We start from the raw sequence: 15986 nt of genomic DNA, 5'->3' as shown, positions 1-15986 counted from the left end.
ACCCCCAAAGGGGTCGCGACCCACAGGTTGAGAACCGCTGCATTAGACCCACAAGGGCAGCAAATGCGCTGTCCACAGACCTCCCCCCTCCCCTGGAGACAGGGACTGAGGCTCAGAGGAGGAGGTGGAACCGGTCTTTCTGATTTTAGACGCCAGGACTGCCGGGAAAGGCTGCTGAAGAGACGTGGCGGGTGGGGGCAGGGCGATGCACGGGGTGCTAATCCCAGCTTCCTGTCCTGATTTTCCTTGACTGCTGCTCGGGGCCTATCTTACGAAGTTCACAGCTACCGAAATAGATCTTTCCTCTCACCTGTTCTTGAGCAAAGAAGGCCTTGGTGACTTCCTGTCAAAGAATGCCTGCTTTGGTAATTTTTCCAGGAGGAGGGACAATAATGGGCCTGCTGCTGCTGAACGCCCAGCTTCTCCGCCTTGGCCAAGGAGCAGGGGGCAGACAGCTAAAGGGGAAGAGGGTGGGGAGGTGGGAGTGGGGGTGGGCCAGGGGCCAGCCACCTGTTTCTGGCCAGGGGCCAGCCTTTTCCGTGGACTTGGTTGATGTTTCCTTCCATGGTCTGCTCCAGAAACCACCCTTGGCCCAAGGATGCCCCTCTGACTCAGAGAGACAGACAGCAGATCCTCTGCCCACCTCACGCCCCCTCCCCTCGCCCCTGGCGGATCCTACAGAACTCTCTACTCCTGCTTAACTCATCATCTGGTCATTGGAGTTTTGGGGCCTGAAAACCAAGTGTCTTGAGTTAGGGCCACCTCTCCGGCCGCTCACTCATTCACTCACCAAACACAAGCCCCCAGGTCAGGGGCTGGGGTGTGTGGGGGTCTGGAGTTACAGGGAGGAATACGGCGTGATACCCAGCCCCGGCGCAGGGGGTTTGGGGGTGGACATCCAGGCCTCTTCGGGGGGTGGGGGGCGTCCTGGGAACCCCACGTCCTTGGAGGTGGAGAAAGGAGAGCTGAAGGCAGCGACTTAGGGCAAACGCCCCAGGAGTCCCGAGCGGGTGGGGCGGGACCTGCGGTTGCCAGGGAGGAGACTTTGGCGTCGCGTCACCAAGGTAACCCTGACCGGAGGAAGCCGGCCATGGCCTCTGGGCCTGGAGGGAGCTGGGGTCATCCCGCACCGCAAAGGGCAGCCCCCGTGGTGAGGCTGAGCAGGGAGCAGAGCCTGCCTTTCCCGCGAGGCCTGCCTGCGGGCGGTGGCAGAGTTGGGGAGCGGTCACGGGGTGGGCGGGCTGGGGAGGGGTGAGAACTGGCGGGGGGGGGGGGGGGGGGTGAGATGAGGAGAGAGACCCAGCTGGAGAGGAAGAGACTTGGCAGGGAGCGGGGAGGCCAAAGGGGTGCTGAGGGGTTAGGGAGGCAACTGGGGCGCGGGGTGGGGGTGGGGGTGGGAAGGGTTGGATCCCCAATCCCTTCTCCTCTTAGCCTGGCTGAGTCACCCCTTTCCCCAGCCCTGGGTGAGGGTTCTGCAGCCCTTCCCATGGGCCGTCCCACCGCCACCCCCGCAGCCAGGACGTGTGAAGGAAGGTGAGACTCCGGGCTCCCTCCTGCCCTGTGCCTCCCTCTACCCGCACCTGTCTGGGCACTGAGGCTGCACCACCACCCGCTTCTGCGCCCCAGGGCCGGGTGTCCGGGGAAAAGGCCCTGGTGGGGGCAGGGGGCTGGGGAGGGGCAGGGGGCCAGGGTGGGGGCAGGGCAGGGGGCTGGGGTGGGGCAGGGGGCCGGGGTGGGGCAGGGGGCGGGGTGGGGTAGGGGCAGGGGGCTGGGGTGGGGGCAGGGAGCTGGGGGCCTGCCTGCTGAACCTGCTGAACCTCTCCGTTCCCTAGACGTGATGGAGCTGATGCTGCTGCAGAACGCACAGATGCACCAGCTGATCCTGGGTCGCCTGGTGGCAGCAGTGCTCAGCCCCTGGCCCGCCTTCTCTGGCCCGCAGGTGGGAGGCTGGGGGGTGGGGCTGGGGGTCCCTAATCCAGACCACGCAGGCCTTGTTTTGAAGCAGACATCCCTGCAGTGTGTCCCTCCCTGGGCTGCAGGTCCAGGAGGACAGGCGCCATCGCACCTGGACCTGCAGGCGCCTGGTACTTAGGGGCTGATGTTTGCTGAGAAGCCAATGAATAAATGAATGACTATGAACACCAGGCAACTTTGGCTGTGCCGGCACAGGAGGGGTGCCCTGCCTGCGTGCCCCCCTGGCTGGGCATGAGGAAAGGCTCCATGGAGGGGCAGGTGGCCTTAGAACAGTAATGGCGAACCTGTTAAGCTCGGCGTGTCAGCATTTTGAAAAACCCTAACTTAACTCTGGTGCCGTGTCACATATAGAAATTTTTTGATATTTGCAACCATAGTAAAACAAAGACTTATATTTTTGATATTTATTTTATATATTTAAATGCCATTTAACAAAGAAAGATCAACCAAAAAAATGAGTTCACTTGTCACCTCTGACACGCGTGTCATAGGTTCGCCATCACTGCTTGGATCCAGCCCTTGACAGCCACATGGGGTCTTGATGGTTGGAGGTGAGGGTGTGTCCACCACCCAGGCTGGCAGAGCCCTCCAGCGGCCCTGGGAGGAGTGGCTCCAGGGCCTGGGGCAGGCCAGGGGCAGCTTCCTGGCCCCCTCCCCAGCTGTGGAGTCAAACCTGGATTCTTCCAGTCCCTGCTCGCCTCTCATTAGCTGGGTGACCTCGACCAGCGGCTCGGGCTCTTCAAGCCTCAGGTTCCCACCTGCAAAATGTCTCCAAAGTGCCTGCTTACATGTAGCAAATACCAAGAACCAGTTGATGATGCAGATCTGGAAAAATAATTTCGAGGCACGGAGGAGTGGGGGTGGGGAGAGCCTGACCCTGTGTCACCTCCCCCCCCCCCGCCCCCCCCCCCACTCTCTCGCAACCCCCAGGTCCACATGGAGGGTCTGAAGGAGGAGAGTGAGGAGGAAGAGGAGCTGGAAGCCCAGGAGGAAGGGCCTCTGGTGTTCCACCACCACTACCTGCCCTGCCCAACGCCCGCTCTGGGCCTCCAGCCTCCCTGGCCAGCGCCTTTCCTTCCCCCTCCGCCACACCAGCCCCCCTGGCAGGATGCACCCAGGATCCAGCAGCGCCCTCCTGCCAGGAAAAGGGGGGTGTAAGTGAGGCGAGACCCTGCTCTGGCTGGGCTGGAGGAGCTGCCTTGGGGCTGGGGCGGGTGGAGATCGCTGTGGGTCAAACCGCAGAGGTCACTTCTGATGGGGCATTTCTTTTCTCATCCCCATCTCAGGAGAGCCGTGCCCCCACCCCCACCCCCCAGTGCCACAGGGACTGTGGGTGCGGATGTACCCCCGGCTTCAGGTAGGGGCAGGGGGTGTGGGCAGCAGGCGCCAGGCCTAGGGATGGGTCAGGAGGCTAGGGGGGTCGTCTTCCCCTGAGGGTGGGGGTACTGTCACTGCTGCAGGCAACTGGCCTGTCCCCTTCCCTTTCCCTCCTTGGGGTCCACTGAGGCAGGAGGGAGTCAAGATGAGGGTGCTGTCTCCCCCCACCCAGATTACTATGACGCTGAGAGCTTACTATGAAGACAGACGCTGGCCCAGGGACCCACACCAGCTGCACTGCGAGGCTGGATACAGCCCCCCGAGGGCCCCTCTGGTGCTCACAGCCACACCTGACAGCCCTTCTCTGCCTAACCCCAACCGGGCCCTCCCCTCCAGGGTGAATCAGTCTCCTCTCCTTCCCATTAAGACCTTGAGCCAGCCCCTCTCTTCTCTGGAGTAAGCTCATTAGGTTCTTCACTGTTCAAGGCCCTCGACCCACGTGAACACCCACCTCTGCCCCACTGTTTGCTTCCCGGGCGAGGGGGAGGCTGGGAACCAGAGCCCCCCCAGACCTCAGTCCCTCACCCCTCTCTCTGGGAAGGCCAGGGCTGCGGGGTCTCCGCTTGGCCTAATAATGGAGCAGGAGGCCAGAGAAGACTGGTTTTGTTGTCCACAGCTCTGTAAAGGCCAAGATGCAAAAGAATCCTGACGGGGAGGGTCCTGGAGCTGCGCCAGATCCCTGGGGGCCCCACCCTCCACTCCACCAACAGGAAGTTGGCTCTGTGGCCGTGTCCTGCTCCGACAGGGAGTGGCCCCAGTTCCCGAGGGCCGTGTGGGAACAGAGTGTCTCTGCCCGGCCAGGCCAGGGCACACCGCCCCAACCCCACCGAGGAGGCTCTTGTCACTTGGCCGATGAGGGTGGGTGCCCGGTGCTGAGGCTGGTCAGCATGGGGGCGCCCCAGGGCTGGGCTGGCCCGAGGCCTCTGTGAAGCAGAGGGTGGAGGGACACTGAGGAGGCTTCTAGGGAGAGAAGTGTCGGCCCGATGCGTCACCTTCCTGGCCGCTGAGTACTCTCCCAGGAGGAGACGCGAGGCACAGGGTTAGGTCCAGGCGTTTGTATTCAGACTAGAAAAGGAAACGCCCCCCAGGTCCTCTGCGGCTTGTCACTGTCCTCCTGCCGTGGCCTGGCCATATCGCTGAGAGCCACACTGAGTTCCAGTGGCTGCCGGGGCCGGGGCCACGACCCCACGCAGGCTATGCCCGGTAGGAGCGTCTCAGCCTCCTCCACGCGGCTTGTACCCCGTAATTGCCGCTCCGCCTCTGGTGCCACTGCTGGCCGAAGACAAAGCACAGCAGGACGGACGCCACAAACAGCAGCAGCAGCACCGACACAACGGCGATGATGATGACCATCTGGTTGTCCGGCATGGGCTCTAGGGGAGAGGGCAGTGGTCTGAGAAGGCCTCCGGGCCTGTGTGCACATATGCATAACCCGTGGACGCAGACAGTGGGGTGGTGAGGGTTGGGGGGGCGGGCGGAGAGAGGGGGCTGAAGAGCGTCGATGGGGGAAAAAGGAGACACGTAACACTTTCAACAATAAAGATTAAAAAAAAAGAAGTGCTCTGGTCCTAGGTGCCAGGGCCCAAGGGGGAGTGAGGTCCACCCTCATCCATCCTGCAGTCACCCGGGTCACAGAGACGAGTGACAGATGGTGTACTAACTAGGGGAAAGGTGAGCTGGGGTCTGGGCTACCAGCCAGGCCTCGGTGAGGCTGTGAGGGCAGCCTGTGGGCTCTGGGCACCATGGTCTGGACAGTGCACGCCAGCCCCTCCCTGGGCAGAGCCGAGTGAGTTTCTACCAAACTCGCTAAAGACAGGGAACACCTGCCATCAAGAGTCACAGAACCGCCCTGGCTGGTGTAGGCGAGCAGGGAAGGGTCGTGGGTTTGATTCCCGGTCGGGTTGTGGTGTGCGTGCGGGAGGCAACCAATAAATGTGTCTCTCTCACATCAATGTTTCTCTCTCTCTGTCCCCTTCCCTCCCTCTCTCCCACTCTTTCTAAAATCATTGGAAAATATCCTCAGGTGAGGATCAACAATAACAAAAAGAATCAAAGAACAGCGGAGTTCTAGAAGACCTGGTTAGGTCAAACTTTTCATTGTAGAGAGGACCCAGAGAGAGGAGGTTGACTTGGTCAAGGTCACACAGCTCACTAACGGCCAAGCAACTAGTCCAGGTCCACTCTGGGGCTTGGAGAGAGCTTCAGGGAGGAGGGAACGTAAGAGGGACCCCTCTCAGGACCCAGTGTGGGGCCCCTGTTGCCTACCCCTCGAGCTGGCAGAGAGTGGGCTGAGGCTCTGACTTCCCTCAGGGCCTAACGTGAAGGCCCTGCCCTCCCGCTCTCCGGGGCAGGCCGGGGCCTCCTCACCATGGATCTCAAGCACCTGGGGCTCTGAGGTTTTTCGGATCAAACCCCCACCACGAGTTTTCAGGTCCAGCTCAGCCCGGCAGGAGAAGTTGTGGCGACCGTCTTCCTTGTGAGCCGTGCTGTTGTGTGTGATCATGGCTTCTTGGGGGGCAGCTGTTTCCCCCTCAAATTTCTGCATGTGCAGGGGCTCCTGGCCACGGAACAAGGTGAGGGTGAGGTTCTCAAGGGGTGCCACCGCCGGCACCCTGCACTCCATGGTGAAGACTTTGCCCACAGTCACCCAAGTGGGCTGCAGCTTCAGCAGCACTTGCTCTGGGGGGTCTGCAGGGGAGAAAGTGGGGAGGTTGGGGGCACGGTCCCAGCGGGCCCACCCAGCCAAGAGCACCCCCTATCAGCACCGTGTGCTCAGGTTCCCGGCTGGACTTGCGGAGGCTGGGGCCTGGCCTGCTCCAGAGTGTAAGAGAGGAAGAAGGAGGCCGTTCAGGGTGAAGGGTGTGCCGGGTGGTAGTTTTACGAACGTGACGGGTTCTGCCGTGGACAAGAATGGAGGTTAGGTGTCTCCAAAGAGAGGGTCAGAGACTGTGCAGCCAACTAGAAAGATGTACATGTTTGCATCTGTCTCCTTCCTCTCCAGAATTTTAAAAACTAAACAGTTGGGCACTTATGTTCAGAGAGACTTAGAAGGGAGTGCTCACTGGAACTGGGCATGAGCTGTGAGTTCTCCCTTAACAGGTGGGGGCCAAAGTCAGACCTGCCTTCATCCTCAGGGTCAGGTTCACGGCCCCCTCAATCCCTTATCCAACGGAGCCCTGGGTGCGGCCTGCATTTCCCTCTGAGCCAGACATCTCACCCCAATCACACCAGGATAGGATGTTGGATCGAGGGCATCATTTATTTGATCCGTTAATGGGGAGGATCCCAGCAGCACCCTTAGTGCCGAGATGTTGGGAGAATCCCGGCCTCTCCAGGCCTCCGTGGCTATGGGCAGGCGTGTGTGTGATGGTCTCACATTTGCCGAGGGCCCTCAAGGGAAGAGAAAAGCACCTGGGGACTCCTCAACCTCCCCTGGAGAGCGTGCCGCCCTCCTGATGGTGCCCCCACCGCTTGTCGTGGGATACGGGGTGTTCCCCGGACGGGGCTGCTGCTGAGCTGGGAGGAGGCTGTGAGCACTGCGATCGCCCTCTTCGGAGCAAGCCTCAAAGGCGGGTTGCCACAGGCCCACGGAGGCCAGCGAAGGGTGGGAGCAGACCCTGAGCCCAGGGCCTCGGTCCTGCTCCTTGCCACCCCAGCAGCCCAGGGAGGGGCAGAGCACCCAGGAGCAGGCGCTGCGCTGGGGGAGGAGGGCCGAGCGAGAGGCACTCACAGAACACGGTGATGCTGGCATTCCTCTGCACCTGCCTCCCAGAGCAGGTGAAGTGGCAATATACGACCGTGTCCGTGGAGACGTTGAAGACCTCGTAGAGCTCCCACTGAGGCTGCTTGTCCAGCAGAGTCTTGCTTAGGGTGGTCTCCAAACCGCTGATAGTGGGCTGCAGACAGCTGGTGCTGCAGTTGATCTTAGAGGACCCTCCGTGCTTCACCACCAGCTGCTCTGGCCACATGTAGACCTCGAACGCCTCCTCGCCAGACCCTGGAAGACCAGAAACTCTGGGCAGCAGATGTCCCCGCTGTCCTGCCCGGTGGAGCTGCCCACTCTGATCGAGGGGGCGGGGCCAAAGAAGAAAGGCCAGGGATGGTCCCTCTGCTCCTAGACCCTTGACCCTTGTTCAGGCCTCGTGGGCTGTCCCCCTGCCTCTGGGTGCCCCTCCTCCAGCCTGTCACCTCCAGGCAGATTCGTCTTCCTCACGCACTTCTCTCTCCACGGAGGGGGACCCCATTCCACCTTCAAGGCCCCAGTGTGCCCTCCCTCCTCCACCAAGGCCTCTCTGAGATGGAGGTGGACTGTGTCTTCGGAGCTCCTGTGGCCCAGGGTTCAACCCATCCCTCCCTCCTCTCCTTTCTTCCTCAAATACGGTTTGAACGCCCGCCCGCGTTGTGCCCGGTACTGTTCTAGGCTCTTCGGAAGTGAGCAGAGCAGACCAAATCCTGCCTTTACAGAGCTCACATTCTAGTGAAGAAAAAGACAACAACAAACAAACACCCCGCCCATTGGATGGTGGTAAGCGCCTGGGAAAGGAAACAGGGGTGTGTGTGTGTGTGTGTGTGTGTGTGTGTGTGTGTGTGTGTGGGGAGGGAGGGGCACTTTAGCACAGGCCTCACCGAAATAACAACATCTGAACAAAGACATGAGGGAGGTGGGGGTGAGCCCTGCCGATATCTGGGGGAGTATTTCTAGGAGACGCCCTGGGTCGGGAGAGGGTGTGTGTGTCTGCCTGCAGAAGAGCGAGGTGTCAGGATGCTCTAGCTCAGCGAGGAAAAATGCAGGGGAAGCAGGTCAGAAAGGAAATGGGACCACCCTGCCCATGGCCCGGGAGTGTCCCAGTGATTCACACTCCGACGGACTCTCCCTTCGCCATTTTAGAGCTTCTAGAAGGCAGGACCCTGTCCCCCACTGTCCTGTGTGTGACAGACTCAGGAAGCATTTGATGCATGGAGACTGAGCCCTCAGCACTCACCTCTCTCTCAGCAACGACCAGGAAGGTCCTCGATCCCAACCAGCTGGGCCCAGCCTGGGTCCTGTGCTAGCACCATGCCCACATGCCCCACGCAGCCCCCAGATGGTAGAACATAATGAAGTGGCAAGAGACGGGCTTTGCAGGTACATGGAGCTGGATTTGAATCCTGAGTTCACCGTGTGCCAGCTCTGAGCCTCCGTTTCTTCATCTGTGAAATGGGCTAGTAATTCCTGTCCCAAAGCTGTTGTGAAGGTTCAATGAGATGGCACTTTAAAAGCATCTGGCAGGTTGTGCAAAACGGGGTGCGTGGCACCTGGTGGTATTTCCCCTCACCGTCCCCTTGACCCACTGGCAGGGCTTTCACTTTCGCTCTGAGGCGAGCCAGAAGGTGAGGCCCTCTGCTGCCCTCTTCTGTCCCCTAAGCAGCATCTGAAGACCAGCTAGGCCGGGAGTGCCTTCCCCTTCTCTTGAACCCCAGCACCCTTCACCTCCTGAGGCCCCTACTCAGCCCACCATTTAGTCTCCATGACCTGCCACATCCACACCATGAAGCTGTGGGGCTATTCAACCTGGTGTCCCAAAGGCCAGGACCCTCACCTGCTCCCAGGTGTCCATACCATCCTGTGCCCATGGCTGGGGCCACTATGTCAAAGCCTCCGAGACTTCAGGGTTAGCACCCCGCCCCTAAAGCCGGGGGAGCGGGCAGCCCACCCTCTGGGCTGGCACAGGCCCAGTCAGGAACCCCAGGCACTGGCTCACCTGGGCAGAAGAGCACAGCAAGAAGAGCTGCGGGCAGGCCCCAGCAACAGAAAGGGGACATCTCAAATGGCATCCACGGGCTGGCAGCTGAGGGGGCCTGCAGAGATAGAGAGTGGGGTCAGGGAGTGGTGGCCTGGAGTCGCGGCGGAGCCGCCAGCCTTTTGTAAGCTGGTGACTGCATTTCCTCTCATTATCTGAGCGGTTCTTGGGAAGCCACGTGGAAGGCGGCTTCCTCCGCCTGGGCTGCAAGAGTCCAGGCAGAAGAAGGCGGAAGCTGCTGCCAAACGAGGCCACAACTTGACCCTTGGGCATGCCCAGTTTAGAGGTGATGAGTGCCCACACGTGGGCAAGCAGGTACACGTGTGTGCGTGATGTGCGTGCACACAGGATTCTGGTGCGCTGTGTGGGCACAGAAGACAGTGATGACTACAAGCCCCAAGTCTCACAGGACACACTGTTGGGGTCCACTCTGGGAAGAAAATACCCTAAGTCAGGACCTGTCCAGAACAGGGTCATCCTAGCAACGCAGATAAAGAGCTGGGCTTTCCTAGGGATACGTGGGTGGGACTTGGAGGCTTCCAGCTAACAGCCCAGCACAAATCTACTTAGACCTTCATACCCACATAGCTTTCAACCTGGACCTGACCCGACCCAGCTGATACAGGGACAGTCTGAGGCCCAGAGCCTCAGGAAATTTCCCAGCCCTCAGCAGCCCAGGCGCAGACAGAGGTTATGGGATCAGTTCGACTGTAGCCCAAATCCTCAGCCTCCATTTCCAGACTTGGCTTGTGGGGTCTCCCCTCCCCATCCAGGTGGGGAACAGGTTGGGTTTAGAGTCTGACAAGCTGCAGTGTGTTTCCTGGAGGCTTTGTCACCTGTTGTAGGATCCTCAGACGCAGTGAGCAGGTGAGGGGGAGTCCGATGGTGGGGAGGGTCTTGCCAGGAGGCTTTTGGTCCTGACACATCCAGCCTTCTTGCTCCAGCTGTGGCCAGGAGGCCCAGGGGCCAGCTGGCCTGGGAGAGACAGGACAGCAGCAGGCTTCCTTGCTTTCTCAGCCCGCCCCCCTCCCCCAAAGATGGGGCCTTGCCAAAGGGATGCCCCAGCATTTTCAGGGCTCGGGCCAAACCTCGTTCCTGGGTTGGGAGGGCGGGGAGAGGCCATGCCCTTCTCTTTGGCTGCTGTTACTATAGTATGTGGCTGTCGAGGGCAGCCCTGTCAGCAGGGACCCGGGGAAGCCCAAGACAGGCCGCTCGCTGGGCCTCGGAATGATACAGAGAGAAGATGGAGAAGAGAGTGGAACTGAACTCCAGCCCACGGTGCGGCTGCAGGAAACACTCCCCCAATCCAAGCTAGAGGCTGAGGGGGCGCCCCAGGGGATCAGACAATGGGCCCTGCTGAGGTGGGGGCTCTGTGGTCTCCACTGGGTCCAAATAATAATAATAACAATAACTACAAAAATAATCACAACAGTAACACAATAAAGTGAACATTTACTGACTGCAGGTCACAAGCACTGCACAAACATTAACTAATTAATCCCCCAACTCTACGAGGTAGGTACTGTTACTGTCCCCATCTTACAGATGGGGAAACCGAGTCACCGTTGGGGCAAACCAGGCCTATGCCCATGGCTTTGTTAGACATATGTGTACTGCATTCTGAGATCTTACATGTCAGTCTCCCCTCCCTCCCCACTGGCCTTTCCATCCATGAAGGCAGAAGCTACAGCCACCAGAAAGTGACACTGCCTGGCACACAGTAGGTCTTAATAACTGTTCAGTCAGTAGATGGATGGATGGGTGGATTAGCAAATGAATGAGAGACAGTCTTGATAAACAACCCAAACGACCTTTCTGGTGGGCCCACTTAGCATATCTTTCTCCTTCTGGCGATGTCTCTGCTGCCCCCCAGGCTACAGCTGGGCTATAAACAGGGACAACCAGGGTCCCATGATCTTTACAAATCCTCAGATTTTTAATGTGATTCAGGCTGGTTCCCTTGGAAACCACAGTTTTCCATGTGACTAGCAAATGGGCGTGACCCGGATCTTGACCCAGGAGTATGGAATGGTTGAAAGTCAGAGGGTGGAAAAAGACAGCCCCGGCAAACAGTAACCAGGAGAAAGCCAGGAAAGCCGCGCTGATATCGGACATAGGGGACTTTTACGATAAAAATACTTACTAGGAACAGGGTAAGTGCCTAAATGAAAAGGTCAGTTCACCAGGAAGTTAGGATAGTTCTAAACTTGTAAGCATCTAGCTTCAAAGAACTACAAAGAGATAAAACCACCATCAAAGCAAGAGGTTTTAATACACTTCTTTCAACTACGAATAATGAAGCAGACCAAAAAAAAAACAAACAAAAACAAACCCAGTAAATGAATAGAAGAGCTGAAACATAGTTTAAAAGCTTGATAGGTACCTATAAATCAGAGAATACAAATTTTTTAAAAGGTTAGTTTTAAAATTCCATATATTTGGTAATGTAAAAACATGCCCTAAAATAACCCATGGGTCAGAATAACCCATTACCCAGAGTAATAACACATTTAAAAAGATTTAGAATTGAATAGTAGTGAAAAAACATATATTAAAATTTATGGGATGCATCAAACATGGTACTTAGAGGGAAAGTTATAGCCTCGATGCTTGTACCGAAAATAGTCTGAAATAAACACCCAATTTAAGTAAGTAGTCAAGAAGTTAGAAAAGGAAAAACAAAGCAAACCCAAAAGTAAACTCAGAGGGAATAATGAGCAGAAATCAATAAACTAGAAAACAAAGGAGACAGGATGGATAAAGCCAAAAATCGGTTCTTGAGAAAACGAATAGAATGGGCATATCTATTTAAAAACAAAAGAAGGCACAAGTAACCATTATTAGGAACGAAAACAGGAACATTATAAGATTAAAAAGAAGACGTTCCAGCCCAGCGGCATGGCTCTCAGTTGAGCATCAACCTATAAATCAGGAGATCATGGCTCAATTCCTGGTCAGGGTACATACCCGGGTTGGGGGCTCAACCCCCAGTGTGGGGTGTGGGGCGTGGGTTGTGCAGAAGGCAGCCAATCGATGATTCTCTCTCATCCTTGATGTTTCTATCTTTCTCTCCCTCTCCCTTCCTCTCTCAAATCAATAAAAATATATTTCAAAAAAGAAGACGTTACAAATTCACAGAAAAAGAAAGCAGAACAGTGGTTGCCAGGGCCTGGTGAGTTGTATGATGGGTAGAGTTTCCGTTTTGTATGAGAAAACTCGAGGTTGGTTACAAGAAAACACGCATTTACTTACCACAGCCAACTATTGCTATCCGGCAAAGAGGACTTTTAGTACAAAGATATTGATAAGGGATAAAATGGGTGCCTAAATTAAAGGATCAATTCATAGTCTACATGGATAAGCATCTCTCTTGAAAAAACTACAAAGAGATCAAACCACCAGCATAGCGAGATATTTTAATACACGTGTCTCAACTATGGATAAAGAAGCACACTAAAAATGGAAAAATGGTTAAGATGGTACATTTTGTGTTATGTGAATTTGACCACAATTAAAAATGTCTACAAATAATTTGTGCCAAGAAGTGTGAAACAAAATAGAATAGGCATGCATATGTGATAAAGCACTAAGAGCATCGGGAGGGTGGCTACATCTGGGTGGGAGCGAGGAACGCACAGGTAGATGCAGGGCTTAGGAACAATACATGCCTGTGTTGAGTGTTGGGTTCAGGCCTTCCATACTACCCTGCTGTATAGAATGTACATGCGTGCTTCATATGTTACATTACGTGCCACACATTAAATGTTACTAACAGGATGCCAGGAGAAAAGAGAAATTCCCACGTGTTAGACAGAAGAGGAGGCTCTATGGCAGCGGTTCTCAACCTGTGGGTCGCGACCCCTTTGGGGGTCGAACGACCCTTTCACAGGGGTTGCCTAAGACCATCGGAAAACACATAGATAATTACATATTGTTTTTGTGATTCATCACGATGCTTTAATTATGTTCAATTTGTAACAATGAAAATACATCCTGCATATCAGATATTTACATGACAATTCATAACAGTAGCAAAATTACAGTTACGAAGTAGCAACGAAAATCATTTTATGGTTGGGGGTCACCACAACATGAGGAACTGAATTAAAGGGTCGCGGCATCAGGGAGGTTGAGAACCACTGCTCTATGGGAATGGGAGGGAAGTGCTCACGGAGGAGAGAGGATTTCACTGGGATTCATCATGAACCCCAGATGCAAGCCCCAGAGATTGGGGACTGTCCCTTCCCAGGATCCGGCTCAGCTCAGAGGGCCCAGGGCATATCCATCTGGGCCCCTGGACCAGAAGGCAGCCCCGCAGCTCTAAATCTGTCACCGAGACAGAGCAGGAGAGGAAGCAAGAGAACAAAAACAGGAAACTACCACAAAGCGTGGTTCATGAACTCAGAGAGCAGACAGGAGCTCCGTGGAGCTGGGGACCTCTGCGATCTCCAGCCTCCTCCCCCAACCCCACACTTAGAGTGTGTGTGTGTTGAGGGGAGGGGGGGCGGGGGGGGATGAAGGTCCAGGGAGGGGGAGGGATTGAAACTCAGGCTTCGATGCTCCATCCCAAATCCTTTCCACTCTGCCCAGGGAGGTGAGAAGTGTGGCCTTACCTGTCATCTGCTGGATGGAGTGAGTGATGGGGAAGGAGCGGTGGCCAGGGGTCCAGTACACCCCGAGAGGTGGAAGCTGCATGAGATGCTGCCGCTGGGTGCCCTGGTGTCTTGGGGTCTGACGTATTAATTCAGGTTTCTTCCTTCCTTCTACCCAGAAGTCACGTGCTTCCTGTGCCTGGTTCTCATCGCTTTCCGTCCGCTCCCCCCCGAAAAAAAAAACAGTGGTTAAAACACACACAGCCAACGATGTCAGCACGTTAACCTTTTCTGGTGTACGGTTCTGAGGCATTCAGTACTGTCACACGCGGTGCCACCGTCACCACCACCCATCTCCAGGACTCTCCCATCTTCCCAGACTGGAACTCTTCCCCGTGAAGCACTACATTCCCCAGCCACCCCTCCCCCCAGTCCCTGGCAACCACTGTTTTACTTTCTGTTTCTATGAATTTGACGACTCTAGGGACCTCCTATCAGGGGGATCTTTGTCCTTTTCTGACTGTTTGTTGCACTGAGCGCAATGTCCCCAAGGTTCATGCATGCTGTGGCACATGTCAGAATTACCTTCCTTTTAAAAATGTTTTCAATTAAATTAAAATAAAAAACTTTTGATTAGAAAGAGAAACATCGATTGGTTGTTCCACTCATCCACGCATTCATGTGTGTGCCCTGACTGGGAATTGAACCCACAACCGTGGCATATAGGGATGATGCTCTAACCCACTGAGCTGCCCGGCCAGGGCAGAATTACCTTCCTTTTTCAAGCTGCATAATATTCTGCTGTGTGGACCGACCACATTTGTGTCTCTACTCATCCGTCAACGGACACTTGGGCTGCTCCCACCTTCTGGCTGTGGTGAATAATGCTGCAATGAATGTGGGTGAACAAATCTCTCTTCAACTCCCTGCTTTTGACTCTTTGGGGTTCATACCCAGAAGAGAGATTGCTGGGTCACATGGTAGTTCTGTTTAATTTTTTTGAGGAACGGCCATACCATTTTCTTCTCTCCTTTGAGGTGCAGTGTCTGCACTACTTAGGGCCTTTGATGAATGATAGAGTTCCAGGGTGAACCCCTGCAGGAAGCTAGTCAACATCACAGAGCTGGGTCTTCCCTGTGCCCCACCACGAAAACCTGTCTGTGACCAAGAACCATCGCTTTCTCAGGTCACGTCACACCTGCCACCTCGCCTAGCAATAAAAAACACACAAAAACAAACAAACAAAAAACTACCCTAGCAGAGTGACTGTCCCAATTGGCAGAAAGAATCAAAGCTGGGTGCAGAGGTGGGTGCTGGGTGGCCAGCGAGGCTCGCCCACAAGCAGGGATCTCGCCCCCAGAGGCCAGCCCCATTTTAAGCTCCTGGCTTAGCCAAGTCACAAAGTAGACGATGTCAGGGACCAACAGGACAGTCAAGGCCATGCCCACACAGGGTCTTCTAGGCCCGAAGCCATCTCTCCTGGTGCTTTTGTGTTTCGGGCTCTTCACAGAAGTTCGTTTTGGAAAGTTCCTGTCTCACTGCTGCCAAAACACAACCAAGGGAGAACGTCGAGGTGGGGGCAGCAGGGCCGAAGGCTTTGTGGAGCCCGTGTGACGTTAGAGCTCTGATGGTACCTGCGGTAGATACAAATTAGGGCCCAGCCAGTGTGACTGAGTGGTTGAGCATCAACCTATGAACCAGGAGGTCGGGGTTCGATTCCCCATTGGGGCACATGCCCGGGTTGCAGGCTTGGTCCCCAGTGGGGGTGTGTGTGCAGGAAGCGGCCTATAGATGATTCTCTCTCATCACTGATGTTTCTATCTCTCTCTCCTTCTCCCTTCCTCTCTGAAATCAATAAAAAAATATATATACTAGAGGCCCAATGCACAAAATTCGTGCACGGGTAGGGTCCCTAGGCCTGGCCAGCAATCAGGGCCGATCGGGGCCTTCCAGCTGCCAGCTGGGTCCTTCCTTTTGGCTGCTGGCCAGGGCCTCCCTTCCCTGGCTGCTGGCTGCCGGCTAAGGCCTTCCTTCGTTCTGTGCCACCCCCTGGTGGTCAGCGCAAGTCATAGAAAGCAATCAAACTCCCGCTCTCCCAGTCGAACTCCCGAGGGGACACTGCATATTAGCCTTTTATATATATATACTAGAGGCCCAGTGCACAAAATTCGTGCACTTTCGGGGGGGGGAGCAGGTCCCCTCAGCCGGGCATGCGCCCTTTCGCAGTCCAGGAGCCCTCGGGGGATGTCCAACTGCTGGCCAA

The 15986-nt window shown here is 55.9% G+C and overlaps 2 protein-coding genes across 6 annotated transcripts; one reads left to right on the top strand and one right to left on the bottom strand.

Annotated features, from left to right (window-relative positions):
- The first annotated feature begins 910 nt into the window (after positions 1 to 910).
- Positions 911 to 4407, top strand: PRR29 (proline rich 29). 3 transcript variants are annotated; one of them, XM_036339992.1, is made up of 6 exons: positions 911 to 1150; positions 1458 to 1533; positions 1833 to 1939; positions 2905 to 3128; positions 3261 to 3331; positions 3524 to 4407. In XM_036339992.1, exons 1-6 carry the CDS (start codon positions 1091 to 1093, stop codon positions 3550 to 3552), a joined length of 567 nt encoding a protein of 188 aa, XP_036195885.1. In that variant the 5' UTR covers positions 911 to 1090; the 3' UTR covers positions 3553 to 4407. The 3 variants fall into 3 exon arrangements, with proteins under 3 accessions (XP_036195885.1, XP_036195884.1, XP_036195886.1); XM_036339991.1 differs by having other exon boundaries at positions 913 to 1150; positions 3261 to 4407; XM_036339993.1 differs by lacking the exons at positions 911 to 1150; positions 1458 to 1533 and adding an exon at positions 1564 to 1653 and having other exon boundaries at positions 3261 to 4407.
- A 102-nt stretch (positions 4408 to 4509) lies between these two features.
- ICAM2 (intercellular adhesion molecule 2) lies at positions 4510 to 15465 on the bottom strand. Of its 3 annotated transcripts, XM_036339989.1 has the most exons (7): positions 13745 to 15465; positions 11275 to 11362; positions 9968 to 10106; positions 9093 to 9189; positions 7082 to 7348; positions 5719 to 6039; positions 4510 to 4724 (listed from the first exon to the last, which is right to left on the bottom strand). In XM_036339989.1, the coding sequence occupies exons 3-7, from the start codon at positions 10055 to 10057 to the stop codon at positions 4546 to 4548; spliced, it is 954 nt and encodes a 317-aa protein (XP_036195882.1). In that variant the 5' UTR covers positions 10058 to 10106; positions 11275 to 11362; positions 13745 to 15465; the 3' UTR covers positions 4510 to 4545. The 3 variants fall into 3 exon arrangements, with proteins under 3 accessions (XP_036195882.1, XP_036195881.1, XP_036195883.1); XM_036339988.1 differs by lacking the exon at positions 11275 to 11362; XM_036339990.1 differs by lacking the exons at positions 9968 to 10106; positions 11275 to 11362 and having other exon boundaries at positions 13745 to 15459.
- Between the last annotated feature and the right edge of the window lie 521 nt (positions 15466 to 15986).

The sequence above is a fragment of the Myotis myotis genome, unplaced genomic scaffold, assembly GCF_014108235.1.
Source record: "Myotis myotis isolate mMyoMyo1 unplaced genomic scaffold, mMyoMyo1.p scaffold_m19_p_17, whole genome shotgun sequence".
Taxonomy (NCBI): Eukaryota; Metazoa; Chordata; class Mammalia; order Chiroptera; family Vespertilionidae; genus Myotis; species Myotis myotis.
Note: the sequence above shows the minus strand (reverse complement) of the source record. Positions and strands in the feature narration are given on the sequence as shown.